Raw genomic sequence first — 22588 nt, forward strand, 5'->3', positions numbered from 1 at the left:
AAAAATCTGTACAATTTTAGCCAGAGTAGATCATATTATTTTTGCCATTTTTTACTCTGAAATTGAGATTTAAAGCCCTTGAATGACATCAAATCCAGTTGTTTTGTATAGCCCAACATCACAAGAGGACATTTAAGGCCTAATATAATGACTTTTAGGGCCACCGTTCCACCTCCTGAAACAAAGAGCAAAAGAGTTAGGTCCCCGAACCAAACCGTGCTGTACCAACCCGGCCCGGGCCAAGCCGCGTGACTGGAAACATGGCCATAGTTTACACACTCATTCACACAAAAACAGTCAAACATCATGGCTCCTTTTTAAAGACACGAGACAAAGACACGTTCGGCTCCTGAAAGAAATTCCTCAGTCCGTGGACGCCAACAGTGGATACGACGAGAAAACAAACAAAAAAAGAACAGGAGTGATGCACAATCCGGATGATACAAAACGAACACGCACTGGTCAAAGCAACACTGACGCGGGGTGTCCGTTAGGAAGTCCTTACGCCAGAGCGAGGACAAAAACAGAAAAATCCCGTGGATGGATTTCAAACGATATCACGTTTCGTCGTTTTTCATTTTCCACACCTTCTCCGCGCACATCAACATTGTCCGTGACGCGGGACGCCGGAGTCTTTCGGGGAAAAAAGCTGAAACGTCCTTTCCGAAATGCTGACGGAAAAAAACAAAACAAAAAAACAAAACAAAAAATGAATACGAGAGGGACACGATTCTAGGTTGCTTGAACATGCTCAGTCCTCGTTTTTCAAATACTCTTGACATCAATATCGACCATTCTTTAAAAAAACAAAAAAATGGCCAGGAGAGATTTCCACCACCGCCACGCATGGTCGGTCCGTCTAAAGAACTACCACGTTTTTGCACGAAAGAAAAAAAATATCGACATAGTGATTTTTTTCTTCTTTTCTGAGAGAGTCTCGACATGAGCCTTTGGTCCTTGGGGTTTTCGGACGACCATTCGGAGATGGCTTTTTAAGATTTTTTCTTTTTTTCCTTCCGTAATATCATTTTTTTGTCGTTTTAGGTTTTTCAAAAGTTCATCACGGCACACTCCTCCTATAATGAGAACTACACTAAGCACACATGGACTACGCACGTCGGACGAAGTGTACTGTGCGTCTATGTAAAAGAGTGACTTATAAGGTTAGTGACGGTGCTGCTAGCTCGCTATTTTACACTCCCCCACCGGCCGGCCGTCGCTGCCGCTTCTGACGGTCAAGAAGTGTGGCTTGAATGCGTGTATCTTTTTTTTTTCTCTTTTGAACTTCTTGAGGAGGGTTCAGTCAGCAGGACCAAAGCAGCGCGGCGTAGCAGCACGGACACGTACGTCGCTGCGTCTCTCGATCGTCGATGGAGAGAAGTATTCACACGTGGAAGAGAGAAAAGAAAGGAAACTGGAGATGGCTATGTCCTGAGGAGAGAGAGAGAGATAAAGAGAGAGAGAGAGGGGGATTAGTAAGGAAGGACACAGTGGGGGGCAGGCGATGTGTAAAATGCATTTGGAATCCTAATTCGAGGATAACACTGCTGAAGAAAAGTAACCCTATGGATTAGTTTCAGTCACATGACTTTCCCCTGTTATGGGAACCATTTTGAGGACACACAGCACACACCGCTGAACATCCCGGGGGAGGACAGTGAGGAGGTGGACAGTTTCAAGTACCTGGGTGTTCACCTCAACAATAAACTGGACTGGTTCCCCCCTGGAACCGCCACCTTTACGTGGTGGAGGGGTTTGAGCCCGAATGATCCTGGAGCTCTGTTGTTGGGGGCTTCGTGCCCCTGGTAGGGTCTCCCAGGGCAAACAGGTCCTAGGTGACGGGTCAGACAAAGAGCGGTTCAGAAGCCCCTTATGAGAGGCCAACAGGCCCGGTTTAAATCGTGAGGCCATCCTTCCGTGGACCCACCACCTGCAGGAGGAGCCATAAGGGGCTGGTGCAATGGGATTTGGGACGACCTGGAAATGGAAAAGTGGAAGAAGATGTATGGTTCCACAACACCAACGCCCTGTACAAGAAGGACCAAAGTCGCCTCCACCTTCTGAGGAGACTGAGGCCTCTACTCAGGACTTTTTATGACTCTGTGGTGGCCTCTGCTCTCCACTACGCTGCCGTGTGCTGGGCCTCGGGCAGCACAGAGCGGGACAAGAACAGACTGAACAAGCTGGTCAGGAGGGCCAGCTCCGTCCTGGGCTGCCCCCCTGGACTCTGTGGAGGAGGTGAGGGACAGGAGGGTGTTAGCCAAGCTCACCTCCATCATGGACAACACCTCCCACCCACTGCACGGGACTGTAAAGGAGGCATACTTCAGGTTGACTTAAAAATATACTTAATACATAGGATCCCTCCTGAAACCACCACCTTAACGTGGTGGAGGGGTTTGAGTACTCGAATGCTCCTGGGGAGCTCTGTTGTTGGAGGCTTCGTGCCCCTGGTAGGTCCCAGGGCAAACAGGTCCCAGGTGACGGGTCAGACAAAGAGCGGTTCAGAAGCCCCTTATGAGACACCAGCAGGAGGCGCCATAGGGGCTGGTGCAATGTGATTTGGGCAGATCCAACAGCTGCCCCCAAGACCCGGAAACGGAAAAGTAGAAAAAGATGGATGGATGGATAAATACATAGGAATGGATTTAACATAATTGGATTCTGAGCTTCTTCTGAACTGAACTAGAGCTAGAAAAAATTGTTGTATATTCAGTATATTTTTAATGAAGTCCTAGTTCATCACAGCTGCCACATGGGTGTCCCGTGAAGAAGTGGCTTCATCGCATTTAAATACGTGGTGGACAAACTAACACCTAGGAGCCAAATGCAGCTCTTCAGTTCGGCCCAGCACACATCCAGGTCTGACCGAAACTTTCCAGTGTGACTTTGATCCACTGGCTATAAAGGTGAACAGCACAGCGCTCTCTCCTCACAGCAGGAAGATCCCTGTTCCATCCAAGGTCGCGTGGGACATGGCAATACATCAAAATTTAATCAGAGTCACAATCTCAACTTTGGTCTCAATAATTGTCATGAGGCTTTCTAATGAATAGGTTTAGATGCAATTGTTTAGAGTTTGGATGAGACAATGTGTGCGTTCAATGATGCTGGGTTGGAAAGCATGATGTCTACAGTATGCTCTCTACATTCATGAATCAGCTAAATGTACATGTTTCTAAAAATAAAGCTGCACCAAGAAGAAGCGATTGATCAATATGAAGATTAATCGCTTTGATACATCGTCCAGCTCTGGGACCTTTTTGTGTGGAGTCTGCATGTTCTCCCTGTGTTTCTCCTCCGCTGAAAAAACAGATCCTGAAAGCCAGTGGGAACTTCCCGGCTAAATAAAGGTCAAACAAGAATACATTTACTCACATTTTCCCTAAAGACGCAACAGCAGCGAGGAACGGATCGACCGACAACCTTCAGGCTAGTTAACGCTGACTCTAACTAAATGAACAGGGAAGAAATTACAGATTTTAGCTTTCGGGAAAGTGCTAAAGCATTTTCCTTTTAAAAAATCAATGGTCCAAACATCTTCCAATTTTTTTTTCCCTCCCCAGTCGTTCCCGGTTCCTGTGTAAACCTCAATTTGGAGCTAGTTCATCAGAAGCGGAGAGGCGAGAGGCGAGGAGGAGGAGGAGGAGGAGGGGAAGGATGTTACATAAGCCATAACAGAGCGATTACACAGCTGCGAGCCCCTCAGAGCTCCAGCACTCTCTCCTCCTTATCTCTGTGTCTCAGCCAGATCACGATTTAAACACCGCATACTTCCACTGTGTCCGGCCGCCGCTACAGCACTGCCCAGATGCCGCTATACGTCAAGATCCGAAGGGGGGAACAGTGAGAACCGCGGTTGTTGGAGCTTCGTTACGAGATGCCGTTGTGTGACTCCGTTTTACTTTGTCCGATCGCCATTAGATCTCGGTATCAGTTCGTTTCCGAGATGAAGCGATGCAAAGACGGTAATTACACAAATCCATACTCACGGCTTTACTCGGAATGAGGACTGTCCACCACGATGTTAGGTTTTGAAGATGATTTCTCTTCCTTGTTTGACACAAATGTACCGATGAATTTCTCCTGTGGACAAAAAGAAAAGAAAGAGGATGAATCAAGAAGAAGTGCCTTGTCATAATGTAATAAATGTTCACTTCATAGAGTAATAAAACCACACTTTGTAATAAACCCTCATTGCGCTTTGTACTGAATTTGGTAACTTCTCATTATTAGGCAGTTTGTAATGCATTGGCAAACACTTCATCAGTTATTAACATATTTAATACCATCGTTTACCATTTATAAGCACCAAACTGATTAAAATACGTATTCACAAATGCCTTACTCGTGTGTATTCATCACACCTGCACTATGACTGTAAACTTTGCACATCCAATTTTGAGTTTTTTTTTTTAGTTTTGAGGTTTTTTTGACGTTTCTATAGTTTTATACATGCCCTTTAAAGCTTTCTATTCATTGTCTATAAGATGAAGTCTTATAGTAGAGTTTTAATAAGCATCAGAAATTCTTTTAAGGTTAGGGTTAGCTATGAATAAGCCTATTATTAATGACCTATTAGTATGTTAACAGATAAAATAAGCAGTGTGTTAAAACTTTACAAGCATATTATTAAAACATAACGAGCACACCTTAATGTCTGTCCCAATATGAGAACATTATTACAAATTGTGGTTTTATAACAAAGAAGAAAACATTTTAGTCTTGCCTTATATTAAGGGGTGCTCCTTAAGTATTAATAAGGTATTAATAAGTGTTAGTAATTCTCTTAGGCTTCTGGTTGTGGTAGTGAGGATACTTTTCATGGCCTACTTTATGCAGCAAAGTGTGGAACAGCCTCAGTGACGACATGAGACAGGCTCAAATCTGTCTACATGTATGTCCAGGCTGAAAACATGCTTGTTTACTGCTGCCTATGGCAACTGAATGTACTTTAACTCATTTCAATATGAATGCATATATTTTTAGGGCCCACCAAAATGGATTTTCCGGGTCCGAAACCGATATGTATGGGTTTGGCCTGGCCGATATAAAGGCCGATATTTTAAGTGCTTTAATTTGATGTTGTTTTTTTAAAGGGGCTAGATGCAAGTTAGCCATTTTATACTCACTACTGCCACCTCAGGTCATACGTGTAACTGCAGCTTCTATATTAAGCTCGTGCATGACGGCACTTCAGACCCGAATGAACACCTGTGACAGTGCAGGATTTTACAGGCAGTTGTGGTGAACAGGTCTGAGCTCATTCTACACATTAGGACATTGTTGGAACATGTAGGGGGAGGAAAATACTTAATTTTAACATTTTTAAACTCTGTATAGTCCCTTTAAATCTCTCAAATAGCCTTAAGTTAAGCATTTATTATTATAGTAAAGGTTTCAATCATAAAAATATATAGAAATATCGGTCGCCCGATGTGGGGATTACAGATTTAAATTAGCATAGTGCTAAATCAACAAACTAAACTAAACTAAACAATTATCGGGTATTCTGATTGGCCGATGCCGGTATCATCGTATGCACCACTGATATTTTTGTCCAAATTTTATAGTTGTCTATAATCCTGTGTGTGAAGCTTCTAAATGTGTCAGTGTTGAACAGTGACAGTATAATTATGTTTAGCAGCTACTTCTCGGGGGAGCTTTTTTGAAAGACAAAAATCAGTAGATTCCAAAACCAAAAATGGTACATCTCTGTCTCTTATGGTTCTGAAATTATACACAAAAGTGTATAACATAAAATATGTAAATTAGGTGCACAAACAATTTTCACCATGATGTTTCTCCGCTCCCCTGAGGCTGACAAGCTGTGGGGGCTCATTTTAAAGCTCTGACTGAGCTCTTTCCGCTGCTGAAAACTGAAGTCTCTATCACTTTCAGTCCCGGAAATATCAGCCTTTTTATCAGCCGATATTAAAAATATGCTAATATCGGCCGGGCTCTGTATATTTTTAATGTAATTGTATCGATTGACTTGTTTTTATTGCTTTTTATGTTTGTTTCTTTATTGTGAATGTGTGTTTGTTGTTACTGTGAGGCACATTGTCTTGTACATGAAACGTGCCTTAGCATGATGGTTGATAATATGAGCACCTTATTAATATCATTACAAGCATAGTATTAATGACCCATTTATAACTAATGTTTATTAATATCTTATTAATACTTAATGACAATCACTTAATGCTAAGCGCTACTGACATTTTATTTCATTTCGAGCTGTTATTACATAATGTGTCTCTGTGAAACCAGTCCAGTCAATGATATTTGAAAATCTATATGTATTCACACACCGAGCTCATAGAAGTCAAATATGCACAATAATGCCAAACACAATATTGTTAATGCCACAAACTATGCATGTGTTATTTATAAAGATTAGGCAGAAGAATTAAGTAACAATTTGATTTTTAAAGTAAATTGGACAAATTGGGCAACTTTTTAACAATAATAACTTCTTGGGTAACACTTTATAATAATTACACCTTATTGAGCCTTATAAATGATGACGTAACACTTAATTCATCATGAACAGTTCAGTTAAGCATGAATAGCACTTAAAGGGATATTTCAGGATTTTTGACATAGGGCCTCTTATCCTAGTTATCCGGAGTGTTGTTGATTTCTGGAGATATTTTTTTGTGTAATTCATGCAGTTCTTATATTTGAAGAGCTTTGTGGCGCTAGGCTTGTGCTAGGCTAGCGTATTTCTATGGTATCAGCTAGCCTGCATTAAAAACCGTCTGACCCGCTCCACAGTGCACCTGAGGCAAATCACTTATAACACCAGACTAACCATATAAATGTCTGTGTCGATAGAATAATTTTTGAAATATAACTGACCTTGCATCAAATGAATGATCGCATTTTGAGGGACTATTTTCTAGCAGATCACTCCGCGCTGCATAGCTTATACAACCACAAAGCTGATGCTGCTCAAATATAAGGCATTTTAAATGCAAAATGGTTAAAATTACTCTATCGACACAGACATTTATATGGTTAGTCTGGTGTTACAGGTGCACTGTGGAGCGGGTCAGACTGATTTTAATGCAGGCTAGCTGATACCATAGAAATGTGCTAGCCTTGCATTAGCCTAGCGCCATGAAACTCTTCAAACATAAGAACTGCTTGAATTACAATAAAAAAATCTCCAGAAATCAGCAACACTCTGGATAACTAGGAAATGAGGCCCTATGTCAAATATCCTGAAATATCCCTTTAATATCTACTTAACTACTACAGTTAATGCCTAACTCAAAATGAACAGGTCTTCAATTATTCGTTGTTGATTATAGTGTTAGTCTCTAAGTTTCTAAATGTTTTTCCTTATGACACAAACACAGCCGTAAATCACCAGCGTTTCCCATATTTTCCTTCCTGCTTCGTTCGTTCTCTCCCGCGCTGACGAAAGCCCATTATTAATCATGTATTAATCATATTGTCAAAGCAGTGCATTTTACAGTTACTTATGCAGATCAGGCTTATCAAAGATTTATGGGGCGTACTCCATATTGTCAGACTGTTCCCGGAGAGTGGAGAGAAGTGATTTCTGATTCATTCCGCTCGGTTTTATTTCTCGATGTTTTCGCTTAATGCCTCCGTTGGGTTTCGCTGCTGCAATGGTAAATACGTCCTCGTAAGTAAGGGTTGTTTACTTTCTTAATGCGGTGGAGTTCTGCGCTGTTTTGTGCTGGATTCCAAATCAAGAAGTGTGAAATATAGTGTACGGATGAACAAAACAGACTCTTCCATCAATATTATGTTTTCAATACGTCCAAGTGCAAAAACAAAAACAGCTATAGATGAGGACAAATACAAGTGCAGTGCAGTTCTCAATTGATGGGTCCAGAAGTTCATCATTAATAATCTCTTACCACCCACTACATTCATTCTGGCCTATTGTACATGTTTTTAGTGGTAGGGGAAAAATCAGGAGGCAACCTGCGGAGACACAAGGAGATCAGGCAAACTCCACACAGAGATTCCCCGCCTGGGTAAAGATTGAACCTGAGACCTTCCAGCTGTGAAGCACAAGTGCAAACCACCGTGCCACCATCATGTGGTTCAAATCAATTGCACCAAAATCAAGACCTTAATCTTTTACCACCCGCCTTATCCGAGCACATTCTCGACTGGCAGGGGTAGGCAACGTCAGGCCCAGGGGCCAAATCCGGCCCTCCACATAGAACCTCTGGACCCCAAGATGATTTTGAGAAATATTATTATGCAAATGTGACATCAAATACCTTAAACGAACAAGCCACCGCTTTCCCATACTGAGATATGTTCTTACCTGAGCTTAGACGAGTTGATGTGTGCCTGTCTGGTCTTTGTGCGTGCGCTCAGTCACGCGAAAAGACAAAGATGTTGTTTGCATTTGGCCTCTTCCAGCATATGCCTATAGCTTCAAACGGGGGTAAAGTTGGAAGCGACCATGCTCTTCCACGGACACAAAGACCAGACAAGTATGTATCAACTCGTCTAAGCTCAGGTAAGAACATATCTCAGTATGGAAAAACGGTGGCCTGTTCCTTTAAAGTACTCTAAATAGTCTGAGTATTTTTAAAATATCCTAGCAGAGCACCCCACTTGGTCATATACATATCATGTAAAGCAATGATTCTCAACTTGTGTTTTTGGACCAGAAAGTGGGTTGCAGAACTATCTTCTGTGGTCGCTGTTAGAGGATAACAGTAAATTGCTATTTATCATATTGGGTCAAGCTGTAAAGTCGTAGAATCTCTGTCATAGCCTTGACTGTGGTGCTCAGGCGCCCACGTATCAGTCTGACGCTCTGAGAGGGTATTTATCCCTTTTCTGTGGAAGCATACACCAACTTGAATGGTAGGACTAACGCATTGTCTCGAGATCATGTCTCTGGGTCCCGCAAACTGGGTGTTTTGGCAATGATTAAAATCCGCCCTTCATGACACAAACTTGCCTCCCCCTACCCTATAGCAACATAACTGATCTAAACTGATCTATTCCTTGCACTGTTGCCGTCACTTTATTCATTTTCTTTTTCATCTCCTTCGTGATCACATTTTTGTTGCTTTATGTGGCTCCCTCATTTTCTTCTTGTTTTTTTGTCGCCATTTTGACACTTTTTTTTATCAAGAAGCTCTTGGATCTGGGTAAAGCCAAACTGGAGAAAATGTGCTTGGTTCAGGTGGAGGTTAAATGTCATTAAAAAGCATGACATTTTATTCAAACTAAAAATTACGACTTAGCTAGCCTGTATAAGTCCATGGATAATATGGAGGATGGACAGGAAAGAGTAGTTAGAGTAGAATATAACGTCTTCCTGGTTAAATTTACACTTGGGCTTCATTTGGTGATGCCTGCAAACCCCGCCTCGCTCCACGCCACAATTACAGCGTATCGAGTGTAGCATAATGCTTTTGGTGTTAACTGAATTATTAATGACCGGGGCCATTATTTTCACAGGCGTCAGTCCAGTACAGCTGCGAGCGTCAGGCCTGTTGAAATTATTATCACAGAGTTATGTAGCCAAGCACAGAACAAATCATGCTTATTCTCACATGAGCGTCCACATTAGGCCTGCACAGTGTACTGCAAATCTGCCACGGTAATGCAATGGTCCAATACAGATTTACCGACAGATCTGTTTTGCTGACGCTGAAAAGGTTTTGTTTTGGTTAAGTCGAAAGCCTGAGCGAGCGCCTCCAATCACTCACGGTCACATTGAGAGGGAATGAAAGGGTTTTTATTTGTGTAGCGCTTTTCAAATTAACACAAAGCGCTTCAACGACAGACCTTTATTTATCATTTTGACACAGGGTAGATGAGCAGAAGAGCCTTCTCCAACCAGCGGCATCTCCAACCACTCACTCACACACTACAGTCATACATAAACATGACAGGTGAAGTGTCTTGCCCAAGGACAAAATGACAACGTGCCGATATGCGTCCATACAGGTAGCAAGAAGTCAAAATGAATGCTTTGAAATGCCATTTTCATGTCCAAATACAGATATAATATTTTATTTCTTAAAGGGGCCAGATGCAAGTTAGCCATTTTACATTTACACCCACTACTGACACCTCAGGTCATACGTGTAACTGCAGCTTTCCTCAAGTTTGATGTGTTAATTTAGTCTGAGGAGTGAAGCAGATCTTTAGTAGCCTAAATCCTGCTGTGGCTCGACAGACAGAACTGCTACGTCTGTGCCCCATTTGCTGGATATATAACATAAATGTGTGTTAAAGCAGTACTAAGTAACTCTTGTCCCTAGAGGCCATAAGCGCAACTGCAGGTGTCGTAGCAAGTTGCGATTTTTTAACTTATTAATTGTCTTGGAGAGTAAATACTACGCTGACAGAAAAGGCGAAGGGAGAGAGGGATATTGTACATCCAATTATACAATGGAAGTAATTTTTTTCACTCAAACTTGGCTGTAAATACTGTTTAAAGTAACGCTAGCCCTCAGTTAGCTTTGCCCATTAGCCTGCTAGCTTCTTCTTCGTGATTCTATTAGTGTGTATTGGTGGCTCCCGTCCGGTGGCAGTCAAGTTGCAAACATGGTTTTCTGGCCAGAGACACCAGGGGGAGATGAAAGACCCTCCAATCATCCCATAAACACTTGTATTACCCCCAGAGGGACTACGGAAAGGATTTATTAAGGTAAACACGTTACTTAGTACTGCTTTAACACCTTTTGTCGTGACAGTGCAGGATTTTAGAGTTTAGTTGTGGTGAACAGGTCTGGGCTCATTCTATGCCTTAGGACATTGTTGGAACATGTAGGGGGAGGAAAATACATAATTTTGACATTTTTAACTCCGTATAGTCCCTTTAAAGGCACACTTACACTGTTGCCATCAGTACAAAACATGCCCCAATGACCAGCTCAACTCAGTATTATCCTATTTCTGAACCTAGGATAATACTGTGGAGGATGTGCCTCGTCTTGTAATTGCTACTGAACATGAGTAAATCTGTCTTTCGAAGTGGTTTGGTCTGAGGGCGAAATGACTAAAGGAGGTTCAATCATAGTGATTTCTTTTCATGCTAAATATTACTGTGTCTTTTTGGCCCCCTGAACTTTGAAGCTTTACTGACCGTCTTGAACTGTCACTTGGGCACTTGGGTGTTTCGTCATCATTGTGTATATTTAACTCAGTATCAAACACATTTGTCCACGTCATGTCACCATAATGGAGTCGTTACCTCGAGGAGTTGATGCCAGTGCTCGATGGGTTTGCGTGGATTGGCCAACATGGCTGACCAGTGCTCCCGGCCCGGACCATCGCCCATGGATCCTACGCGGCACATGCCTATAACCTCATTGTGCCCGATACTAGAGAGAGAGAAGAGAGAGATTCAATCAAAAACATGCATGAGGGAAAACAGTCAAATAGAGAGTTTTTTCCATTTCGCTGATGTAGCATGTCCATTTTGGTGTTTCGGGTTGAAAGGAGGTTGTGGGTAAAGCAGCAAACGGATAGGAAACGGATAAGAAACAACTCCTCAGGAAAGTCTAGTTAATCGAACTTTTTAAAACAGCCTTAAACATCTGACAGTGACTTTTATAAGGGAACTCTCCGCCAAGAAAAATAGTTCCTGACAAGTAAGATAAGATAAGATAAACCTTTATTGATCTCACAAAGGAGAAATTCACTTGTTACAGTCGGCGTTCAAGAAGAAGAGTTAATAAAGTGCAGCTGATACAGAGATTATTGCACATGTTACTTTACAGTAGTACCACTACGGTCAAATATGAAATTAATAAGGCACATGATTACATAATTGATATTGGGGGAAAATATATAATTTTACACTGAGAATGATTGATCATAAGTAATATATTTACTTTAAAATGTGTAAAGAGAAAACAGTCAAGTGTCCAAAAGCTATAAACCAAATGCCATTTAACATTTCTTGAAGTGTTACAGGGACTGGATGCAAGTTAATCATTTTATGCTCACTAATGCCACCTCAGGTCTTATGCGTAACTGCAGGTTCTATATTAAGCTCGTTCATGACGACACTTCGGATCCGAATTAACACGGTTTTTAGCGACAGTGCAGGATTTTAGAGGCAGTTGTGGTGAACAGGTCTGAGCTCATCCTACACATGGCTGGAACATGTAGGGGGAGGAAAATACTTAGTTTCAACATTTCACAACATTAAACTCCGCATAGTCCCTTTAAGATTGAAAAGTGCATTAACACAATAAAATGCTGTGTGACTTACCGAAAAAATAAAAGAGCTTCATTTCAAACAAAAGCTAAACTAAGCTTCTCATTTTACAAAATACCTGAAGACTCAACACTTTGAGGAATAGCATCTGCACTGATAAATTAACTAGGACTATTGTGATTAGTTCATTCCTTTAACTCAACATGTTTTATTATAGTATTGGAAGTATTAAAACTTGTCTATTGCAGAAACCCTATTTTGTCCTAGCCTTAATATTTTCACATCAGTATATGATTAAAAATACAGGATAAAATGATCAATTAAAAGAATAGTAAAGACAGGACAGCAGAGCATTCGACTCCACACCATGACCTTAAAAGTCACCTATTAGACTAAGCTGCTCTCATCCTCTGAAGGAAACCAGGCTAACTGCACATGCTAGGCCTGTAAAAGGTGCGAGCAGACCATAAACAAGCATCAACACACCCCCAGCCGGGGCCAAAGGAGGCAGACGACGTGAAGCAGAGCCAAGTGTCGACGCGAGACACAAACACTGGCGGGCGCTAGCATTAGCATGTCATTAGCATTGCATTAGCATGACATTAGCATTTGCGATGAATATTCATGGCTGCTGTTGATGTAAAACAGGGAGCGTCCACCAGGAGCCTGACTCAGACGGGACCCCTCTGTCGTGTTCAACAACATCGAAAAGGCAACGAGCTCAAAGACGCTGCCAGATGTGTATAAGAGGATCTCATACCGCCAGCCTCTAAGTATCATTACCGGAGCCGTAGAATTAGATTAGAATAGATGAATTAGATAGAAGACATCAGCGGTGTTTGAGAGAAGAAAGAGGGAGTATTATTGTTTTTTGTAGCTATTTGGTAATCTCCGCTTCCTCGCCTTTGCTACACAGCTGTTTGTCGGCTCGTGTGGCTTTAATGAAGCTGTGGTGGGTGTTTGTACTTTGCGGCGAACAGCAAGAGATCGAGGAGCGAGGAGAGCATTTCCTGGATACGTAGGACCTCGGGAGGAGCTTTCTGGGAGCGCTGCTTAGAATAGCCACTGGGGAAGATTCAAAGATGCGCAAGTGGCTCCAAACACAGCTCCAGGCTAATATTATGACAAGGTAAAAAGCTTTAAAAAGTTGATTTTCCTCCCCTTTAGGAAGTTATGCAAAGCCAAACTTTAAAGCTTTCAACCTTGGTACAATGATGCTTCTATTTCAAGAGTATAACATATTGGTATCACAAATTTCCAGACAGTTGAATTTCACAATTTGTTCTTATATGGTGCAGCCCGAGCCTCTTCGCCTACACACAAAGGCAGACGAAAGTCTTGGGGAAACAGATCAATCTGTCGCTTCTGAACTTCCATTTATTACCCAAATTAACCTCGATTAACCTCGGCACTCCACCTGCGTTAGCCTCATCCCTGTAGAAGAATGTCAACAATTAGCAGGTGTTAGTGCAGCACAGTCTGGATATTTGTTTTATTATAGACGATGTTTGAAGAAACCAAAACAGAACCCCAGGCCACCATTTTTACATACTGAGATATGTTCTTACCTGAGATTAGACGAGTTGATGCGTACCTGTCTGGTCTTTGTGTGTGCGCTCAATCAAGCAAAAAAATCAAAAATGTTGTTAGCATTTAGCCTCTCCTCCGCTCCTCTATGGACCCAAACGGGGGTGAAGCTAGAAGCGACCAAGCTCCACGTTTTCTCATTTTAAATACAGTTACGGGTGTAGTTACACGATCCAAGTCAGGCATAATAACACCTTAGGAGCACTTCCACGCAATAAAGTGAAGATATTACTGTGCGGACATCGAAGTGCTCCTAAGGTGTTATTATTGTTTTGTTCTTTTATTAAGACAGAAGGTTTAATTAACCTGCTTTACTAGTTCACTTACTCAGCTACTAGTGCATTGTCTAGTTTTGGGACAATGTCAGGGTCATCCGTGCCGAAAGTAACAAGTACCACCGCTGGATCAGAGAAGCCATCGAGATCAGGAAATGTGCACCAACATCTATGAACTGGGATGACGGAGCATACACCTTATCCCACACCTGGGATGCCGTCCTGGAGAAGGCGCCACTGGAAAATCCATGTAAGCTGCCTACGACACGTCACCTCCACCACCTTAGGAAGATCACAGGAAGTGATCTAAACTAGTAAAGCAGGTAAACTAAACCTTCTGTCTTACTAAAAGAACAAAACAGTAAGGGCCCGATCTTGTGTCTCAAAACGCAGACGATAGCGTGACATTTTGTGCTCAGTAGGAGCGCACTTTGTGATCTTGCCACTCCAGACTTAGCGCATGTAAGTGGGTGGAGACACACATTTTCCTCCAACCAGATCGACTCCGCGTCCAGGAGAGTGGTTGTGTGGGGTGAACATGTGCTTTTGTTTTACTTCGCGTTCACACAGCGGACGCTGTAGCTCTTTTTCTCTCGAGACGTGAACATCGTTTAGCTCACGATGGGGTAAATAAAGTTTTTAGTTTGACCTGTGAGACCCTAAGGCTTAAGAAAGAACGCAAGACAGCGCAATGTAAACGAGGAAGTGAATGTCAGCCTTGTTTCCATCAGTGCAGTCACCTCCTCTTGTGACGCCCCCTCACAGGTGGCGGAGGCGAATGGCACATATAGCGCCACCACTCGGAAAATAATTCGCCAAGAGCCTGCGCCGCCCTGTGCGCCGCCACAAGATCTGGCCCTCTAATGCTCCGTCCACACCAAACTCGTTTTGGCGCCTCCAAAGCGTCAGGTTTACATTTAAAATACATGGAGGACGCGCCTCCGGGGGGCGTCAAGATGTCCCGCAGCGCGTCACGCGCCTCCTCCGCGGCGCGTTTTGAGGTTTTTCGCGCCTGGTGAGCGTTTGACGCGCCTCCAGGGCGTCGAGCGCGGCCGACGCTCGAGTTGGGAAATGTTGAACTTTTTGGCGAAATTCGCGAGCGTCGACCAATCAGGTGCTTTCTCCCCATAGTGACGTACGTTGTAGCTAAGCCACCGGGGCAGATTCTACGCCAGCCCCACAGATGTCAACAAGTCGCAAGTCACGGACGTAGCTTCTTTGTGAACCGGAGCTACAGCCGCTCTGGGACTTTTTTTTTTTAGAAAGACACATCAGTGCTTCTTTATCTAAACACCAGGATTATAAGCGGCGGAAGTACCGTTGAAAGCGACTCTCGTGCGAGCGCAGCTCCTGGAGCAAATGGTGAAACTCGCAAAACTGAGAACGCCTTCGGACGATCTCATGAATCCAGACACGGCGCCGACGAGCCCGTAGACGACGTTGTCTGGCTTTATGCAGCAACAAAAGCCAAGCCACTCTCTCTATGTCATCCATGTTGATAACTGATAACTGACAACGGCTCCCAACGCGCTCCACGACGACGCTCTTGACGCGCGTCGAGAGCGTTTTGACGCTTGGTTACGAGCGTCTGACTTGAATGAGCACAGGCGTCCAACAACGGGCGTGACGCGCGTTTTTGACGCCCAAATTGAGTTTGGTGTGGACGGAGCATAAGTCTTAACCTAAGAACACAGTATGAACCTTTTACAAAAGGTTCATACTGCTCCTAAGGTGTTATTAAGATAAGATAAAATAAGATAAGATGGTACTTTATTGATCTCACCGATGGAGAAATTGCATTCGATGAGAGAGCATCCGGCAGCAGCACCCATTCAGTGCGCACCACTCTTTTATGCCTCACAATATAGTGCCCCTTTTTATCGACTTAGAAAATGGACATGTTTTATTTTGTGTAACTACACTTGGATGGTGTAACTCACGTAACTGTATTTTAATAGGGAAAACGTGGAAGAGATTGGTCGCTTCTAACATCACCCCGTTTGGCCCCATAGAGAGGAGGAGAGGCTAAATGCTAACAACGACTTTGATCATTTTGTGTGACTGAGCACACGCGTATAGACTAGGCAGGTACACATCAACTCGTCTAAGCTCAGGTAAGAAAAGAACATATTTCAGTATGGAATAACGGTGGCCTGTTCCTTTAAAAATGTTAAAATCAGTGTTTGTGGAAGCTCTCAGTCGCACTGGAGTGTTTTATTGTAGACAAAGGTGTCGTTAAGAGCAGAGGTCGAGGTGGTTAGTAACAAAGTAAATTTACTTCAGCCCTGTACTTAAGTAGAGATTTTGAGGATCTATACTTTGCTTGAATAATAGTCTGCTGAGAACTTATTACTTCTACTCCACTACATTTACAGAAAGGCTCCAAAGTAATGTTATTGTTCATTTTAAAAGCCTTATAATGCACACTCCAGAACAATAGGTGGTGCAGTGGAAATATACTGTCAATGCCATTGTCTCAAAACAAGGAAGAGGGTTTGTCCCCGTCGCGTTATGTTGTTGAAGGCACAAAGTTAATTTTAAACTGATTTGAACTTTCTACTTTGAATTGATGAGCACTCACAAGTACTTCAGTCATTTCACTTAAGAAAAAATTAGCTCAGCAACTTTTATTGGAGTAGTATTCGACAAAACCTGTACAAAATCAAGTACTTTGACTGGTAAGGAGTTGAACAGTTAGTATTAGCAGGAGTAGTAGTAGTGCATAAAGGAAGTGCAGAGAATTCATTTTTGATTTTTAGTCCTAGTCCTGCACAGTCACAGTCATTTAACATTCAATAAATGGAAACTGTCTCCACATTTAAGACTAGGATCAAAACGTTCCGGTCGAGGAGTAAAAGTCTGAGCCCTATTCTCTGGTCCTTGTTTATGTACCTCCTGTGTCTTTATAAAAGAATACAATATCTGCTTCATCTGTCTGTTCATTGCTATGCACACAACATCTTCCTGTCACCACTGGCTCAAAAATGACCTCTTTAAATCTTTTCCTAAATAGTTTTATATTTAACCAGTCTTTCAGCTGCTCATTCACAGCTTGCACAGAAACATACAAACTTTTCTTCCTCTTACTAGCGCCATTGCTCCTTTAAAATGACTTTATTTGGATATTACATTGTCTCTTTCACGGTCTGATCTCTGCGTCGTTACTAGTTTCCAAACCGTTCCTGTTTGCAAATGAGTAATATTCGTGCAGCCCTGTGAGGAAACTTCTACAGTGATATTAGGCCGAACAAAAACAATTTGTCTTGATTTGATCGGATCGCTCTCCTCCTTTTGGGACACTGTATTACTATAATCTCTGTTTCCCAGGTAAGTGAGGCCTGCCGGAGTGAACCACGAGGCAAAATGTTCTTTCTGATGAAGATACACAGTGGTAGGGCTGTCGTAATACTGACCAGTCGTAGTCCATAACTGCGATGACGATGGAGACGTTCTCGATGTTCTCGTTGGGGATGTCAAAGACCAGAGCCTCGTTGTACGTCGGGTTCAGAGTGTTCTTCTTTATAGACGTCTTCCTCTTTTTTAACCTGCGCCCGTCACACACCAGCGAGGCCTTCACGTACGGATCTGTGGAGGCCAGAGAGAGAGAGCACATAAGCCAATTAACAACATGTTCTATGAGTGGCACAGACAAACCCCACAAACCCCTAAAGCCTGGAGATTGAGATGTCTTTAGTTTCTAAGTCAGAAAACCAGCAATGCTCTTTGTTTAAAGGGATATTTCAGGATTTTTGACATAGAGCCTAATTTTCTAGTTATCCAGAGTGTTGCTGATACCTGGAGATGTTTTTTTTTGTAATTCATGCAGTTCTTATGTTTGAAGAGTTACGTGGTGCTAGGCTAGTGCTAGGCTAGCGCATTTCTATGGTATCAGCTAGCCTGCATTAAAAACAGTCTGACACAGCAAGAGATCGAGGGGCGAGGAGAGCATTTCCTGGATACGTAGGACCTCGGGAGGAGCTTTCTGGGAGCGCTGCTTAGAATAGCCACAGGGGAAGATTCAAAGATTACTCAAAGATGCGAAGATGTGGCTCGAAACACAGCTCCAGGTTATGTTTTTGATGAGAGACCAACTTTGTGACGAGGTAAAAAGCTTTAAAAAGTTGATTTTCCTCTCCTTTAAGAAGTTATACAAAGCCAAACTTTAAAGGAATAGGCCACCGTTTTTACATACTAAGATATGTTCTTAGCTCACTTTAGTCGAGTTAATATATCCCCGTCTGGTCTTTGTCCGTGCGCTCTGCCAGGCAAACGGAGCACATACGCAGCCTCTCCCACATGTCACATAGCTCCGAAAAAGCTCACGATAGAAGCTACCAAGCTCTTCCACGTATTCCCTATTTAAATAAAGTTACGTGAAGTGTTTTCATGCGAAGTATATTTACCCAGAAATGTAGCATGTCGATTTTATAAGCAAATAAAAAGGGGGACTATATTGTGAGGCGTAATGATACGAGGAGTAAAACGTCCGCGCAGTAACTCCTAAAGGTTATTGACGGAAGTGAGCGGGGGAAGTCTTTAGGAGTTACTACGCGGACGCTGTGCTCCTCGTATCATTACGCCTCACAATATAGTCCCCCTTTTTATTTGCTTATAAAATCGACATGCTACATTTCTGGGTAAATATACTTCGCATGAAAACACTTCACGTAACTTTATTTAAATAGGGAACACGTGGAAGAGCTTAGTAGCTTCTATCGTGAGCTTTTTCGGAGCTATGTGACATGTGGGAGAGGCTGCGTATGTGCTCCGTTTGCGTGACAGAGCGCACGGACAAAGACCAGACGGGGATATATTAACTCGACTAAAGTGAGCTAAGAACATATCTTAGTATGTAAAAACGGTGGCCTATTCCTTTAAAGCTTTCAACCTTGGTACAATGATGCTTCTATTTCAAGAGTATAACATATTGGTATCACAAATTTCCAGACAGTTGAATTTCGCAATTTGTTCTTATGTTGTGCATTAAAAACAGTCTGACCCGCTCCACAGTGCACCTGAGGCAAATCACTTGTAACACCAGACTAACCATATAAATGTCTGTGTCCATAGAGTAATTTTAACCATGTTGCATTTAAAATACCTTATATTTGAGCAGCATCAGCTTCGTGGTTGTATAAGCTACGCAGCGGCGGAGTGATCTGCTAGAAAATAGTCCCTCAAAATGCGATCATTCATGTGATGCAAGGTCAGTTTATTCCAAAATATATTCTATCGACACAGACATTTATATGGTTAGTCTGGTGTTATAAGTGATTTGCCTCAGGTGCTCTGTGGAGCGGGTCAGACTGTTTTTAATGCAGGCTAGCTGATACCATAGAAATGCGCTAGCCTTGCATTAGCCTAGCGCCACGAAACTCTTTAAACATAAGAACTGCATGAATTACAATAAAAATATCTCCAGGTATCAGCAACACTCTGGATAACTGGGAAATGAGGCCCTATGTCAAAAATCCTGAAATATCCCTTTAATACCCGATGTTGATTATTAGTGGACAGCTGGTGAGCTCTGCTGAAATGTCAGTGTTGGTAGATAGGGCCTATATGAAAGCTTTAAAGCCAAATAAAAATAACAAGCAATTTCTTCCTCTTGTTCCAGTGTCTTATTCTGTACAAATCAGAACACAAGCAAACGTTCCAGTGATAATAAACATGCTCAGCTAAACACTGAAAAAGCTACTATTGTACTTGGGCGTTATCAAAATAAAGCACAGAAGACCCCATGTATTTAAAGCAAACTACTGCAGGTGAGCATGGAAAAACAATTAATCAAGAGATATCAATGTGAAAGTTTTTCTAATGCTTTCTGGCATAGATATAAGAGTGGAAGTGCATTGGAAGTTTTATTTGATTTGATGTTTTTATGCAGAATAATATAAGGCCTCTTACGCATAAAAATGACCCAATTGTTTATATTGTTTCCCAAATATCTGAACAGTAGACAGAGCCAAGATTGAATTTAGGGGCTTGTTTTGTTGGCATATTGGATACAAAGGGGATTTTAGATCTGTTTGGAATAAATTAGCTATTATTGAAAAAAAATCCTGTAACTCAAATTTCATCTTCTTATTAGGAGTTCGAAGCTCAATAATTTTTAGGAATTAAATGCTGAAAAATGCTGCACAATCGTGTCACTTCTGGTGTTTTGATTACAGATGCCACAATGTAAGAAAAACACATTTAAGTCAACTTTTTGTGGAAAAAAAAAAAGGTTGGCTCCATTTATCCATATATGGATATATGGAAATCCATATATTTTCATTTATATGGAAATATGTGGATTTATTTCCATATAAATCCATATAATCCATAGCTTTCCATATAAAATCCATAAAAATCCATAGATTTCCATATAAAATCCTATGGACAAACCATGTTTCAGAGCAATATTAAACAACTCACTGTGGGAACACTTATTTTATTCCCAAATGTAACTTTATTCAGATCAGCGGCACATCTTAAGGGACTAGATGCAAGTTGGTCATGTTAGATAGAGTATAGAGTGAAATTTGTTTGCAAAATGAGCAGAGCAGGAACAGAATTTTCAAAAGTAAACAATCAAGCTCCTCCCCTTTCTCTCCTTAGAACATGACTGGAACATGTAGGGGGAGGAAAATACATAATTTAAACATTCCTAAACCCTGTATAGTCCCTTTAAACACAGATCAACGATATATGAATTCAAAGTGACAGACACTGCAAAGCAGGGAGTCAGCGGTCACTCTAGACGTCACTGAGGCATGTGAAATGTGATCTTTTCTGTGCATCTAAAAACCAAGAAAAGCACAATAAATGTCGACCTTTGGAGAGGCCCGCAGGCGGTTTTCCTCTCGCCAGCGCTGGGGGTTTAACTCTCTGAGCTACCTGCCTCTGTCGCACTTAAAAGCCATGGAAATCCAGTCCCCTCCTCAGAGCCGGATCAAATCAGCACAAAGGGATAAAGCTTTCGATTCACCATCTCTACGCGACGCTGACAGGAAATCCCATAAATACTACAGATCCAGTTAGTGCTGCTTCAGACCATCTTGAACTCAGCTATCTTTACACGCAGGTAATGGAAATAGTGCATTAGTCATATGGGAAACATGACTGATTTTTTTTTTCTTTAAGCCTTTGTTAAATCAGGAAAGTACTTGTCTCAGAGGGGCCTTTATTGTGCGTGTTATAAAGGCGGGCCCTTCTGTGTGGAAAGGCCAAGCTACAGGTCCATTTGGGATTATGGCCATCCTGGATGATCACCACAGTTTAAATACATAGATCTATCTGTTCTGATCTGGGTTTTCAGGTCTTTTTCAGCAACACTATGAGCCCAAGGAATGAGATCAGCTGAACATGAATGACCAGGTTATTTCAATGGATTTCTTCTTCCCTGATGACACAGGCCTAGAAGACAATGCCAGGAATCATTGGTCTCACATTGTGAAAGAGTGGAGCATGAGATGGATTGGTTACCACAGAGTCCAGATCTGAACCCTATTGAGAAACCTTAGGATGTGCTGGAGAAGGCTTTGCACTGTGATCACACTCTCCCATCATCAATACAAGATCTTCTGAAAACATAACACTGGATCTTTTGACATTGCAGAAGCTTTTTGAAACAACACCACAGCTGTAATCATATCTTATCTCGTATCTTTTTGGTCAGTATTTTATGATCAATATGATTAACTCCCACTGGAACTAAACACAATTTCTCCAGTTCGGCATTACCCAAATCAAAGTGTCAAAATAGAGACTAAACTGTACCAGAAAAGCAACAATAACACAATGGAAAATACTGAAAAATAGGGACAAAAACACACACAAAAAACCCATGAAAAATGTGGAAAAAGAACGGCGACAACACAACAGAAAAGTTTTGGTCTTAGCTTTCCAAACACTGGACTATAGGCTGTGAGCTCCAGTCAAGAAACTTTAAGATTTGGGTAAAGCCGAACTGGAGGAGATGCGTTCAGGTAAGGTGGGGGGTAAGAGGTTAATCAATTTAAGATTTTTGATTCTGATTGGAGCAGCAAGATGTCCCAAACTATAGAGCCATGAAGAGAGAGATTAAGAAAAACATTCATTAGATATAGGGCATTAGATACAGGGCATTAGATATAGGGCTAATCGTGATTTTAATAAAGGACGATCACATGATGCATTTTAATCGAGGAGAATTGGCCAGTCCTAAAATATGGACTGAGCCATGCTGCAGCGCCTGTCAGGTCAATCCCAGGGAAACACTCGGCCCAAACAAACAGGACGCACAGGACGGCACATGCGGCAGCCAGAGGAGAGGACCTGGTGATCTTATGTGTAAAATCAGCTACAAAGTTGAACTCGCCTAAAGGGCAAAACAGAAGGAGCTCAGAGGACCAGGAGTTTAAACCTTCGAAGAGGAAAATCACTATTTGGACCATGTGGATTTGTTTTGAAGCTGCAGCGGTGGATTAGCCGGACTTCTAACAGTGAATTGTAAATTAGTGTGGAGTTTGTTTTTGCTGATGAATTAGCAGCAGTTTTCGGTTTGACCACTGCT

The 22588-nt window shown here is 42.1% G+C and overlaps 1 protein-coding gene across 1 annotated transcript in view; it reads right to left on the minus strand.

Annotated features, from left to right (window-relative positions):
- Positions 1 to 398: 398 nt before the first annotated feature.
- The window catches only part of syt3 (synaptotagmin III), a 180405-nt gene continuing 158215 nt past the window's right edge, over positions 399 to 22588 (minus strand). The window contains exons 10-13 of the mRNA XM_079564459.1: positions 17463 to 17634; positions 11216 to 11345; positions 3993 to 4086; positions 399 to 1431 (exon numbers count right to left, since the gene is read on the minus strand). Of these exons, the coding sequence (XP_079420585.1) occupies positions 3997 to 4086; positions 11216 to 11345; positions 17463 to 17634 (392 nt within the window). The 3' untranslated portion in view covers positions 399 to 1431; positions 3993 to 3996. The remainder of the gene's footprint in view (positions 1432 to 3992; positions 4087 to 11215; positions 11346 to 17462; positions 17635 to 22588) is intronic.

The sequence above is a fragment of the Gobius niger genome, assembly GCF_951799975.1.
Source record: "Gobius niger genome assembly, chromosome: 10".
Classification (NCBI taxonomy): domain Eukaryota; kingdom Metazoa; phylum Chordata; class Actinopteri; order Gobiiformes; family Gobiidae; genus Gobius; species Gobius niger.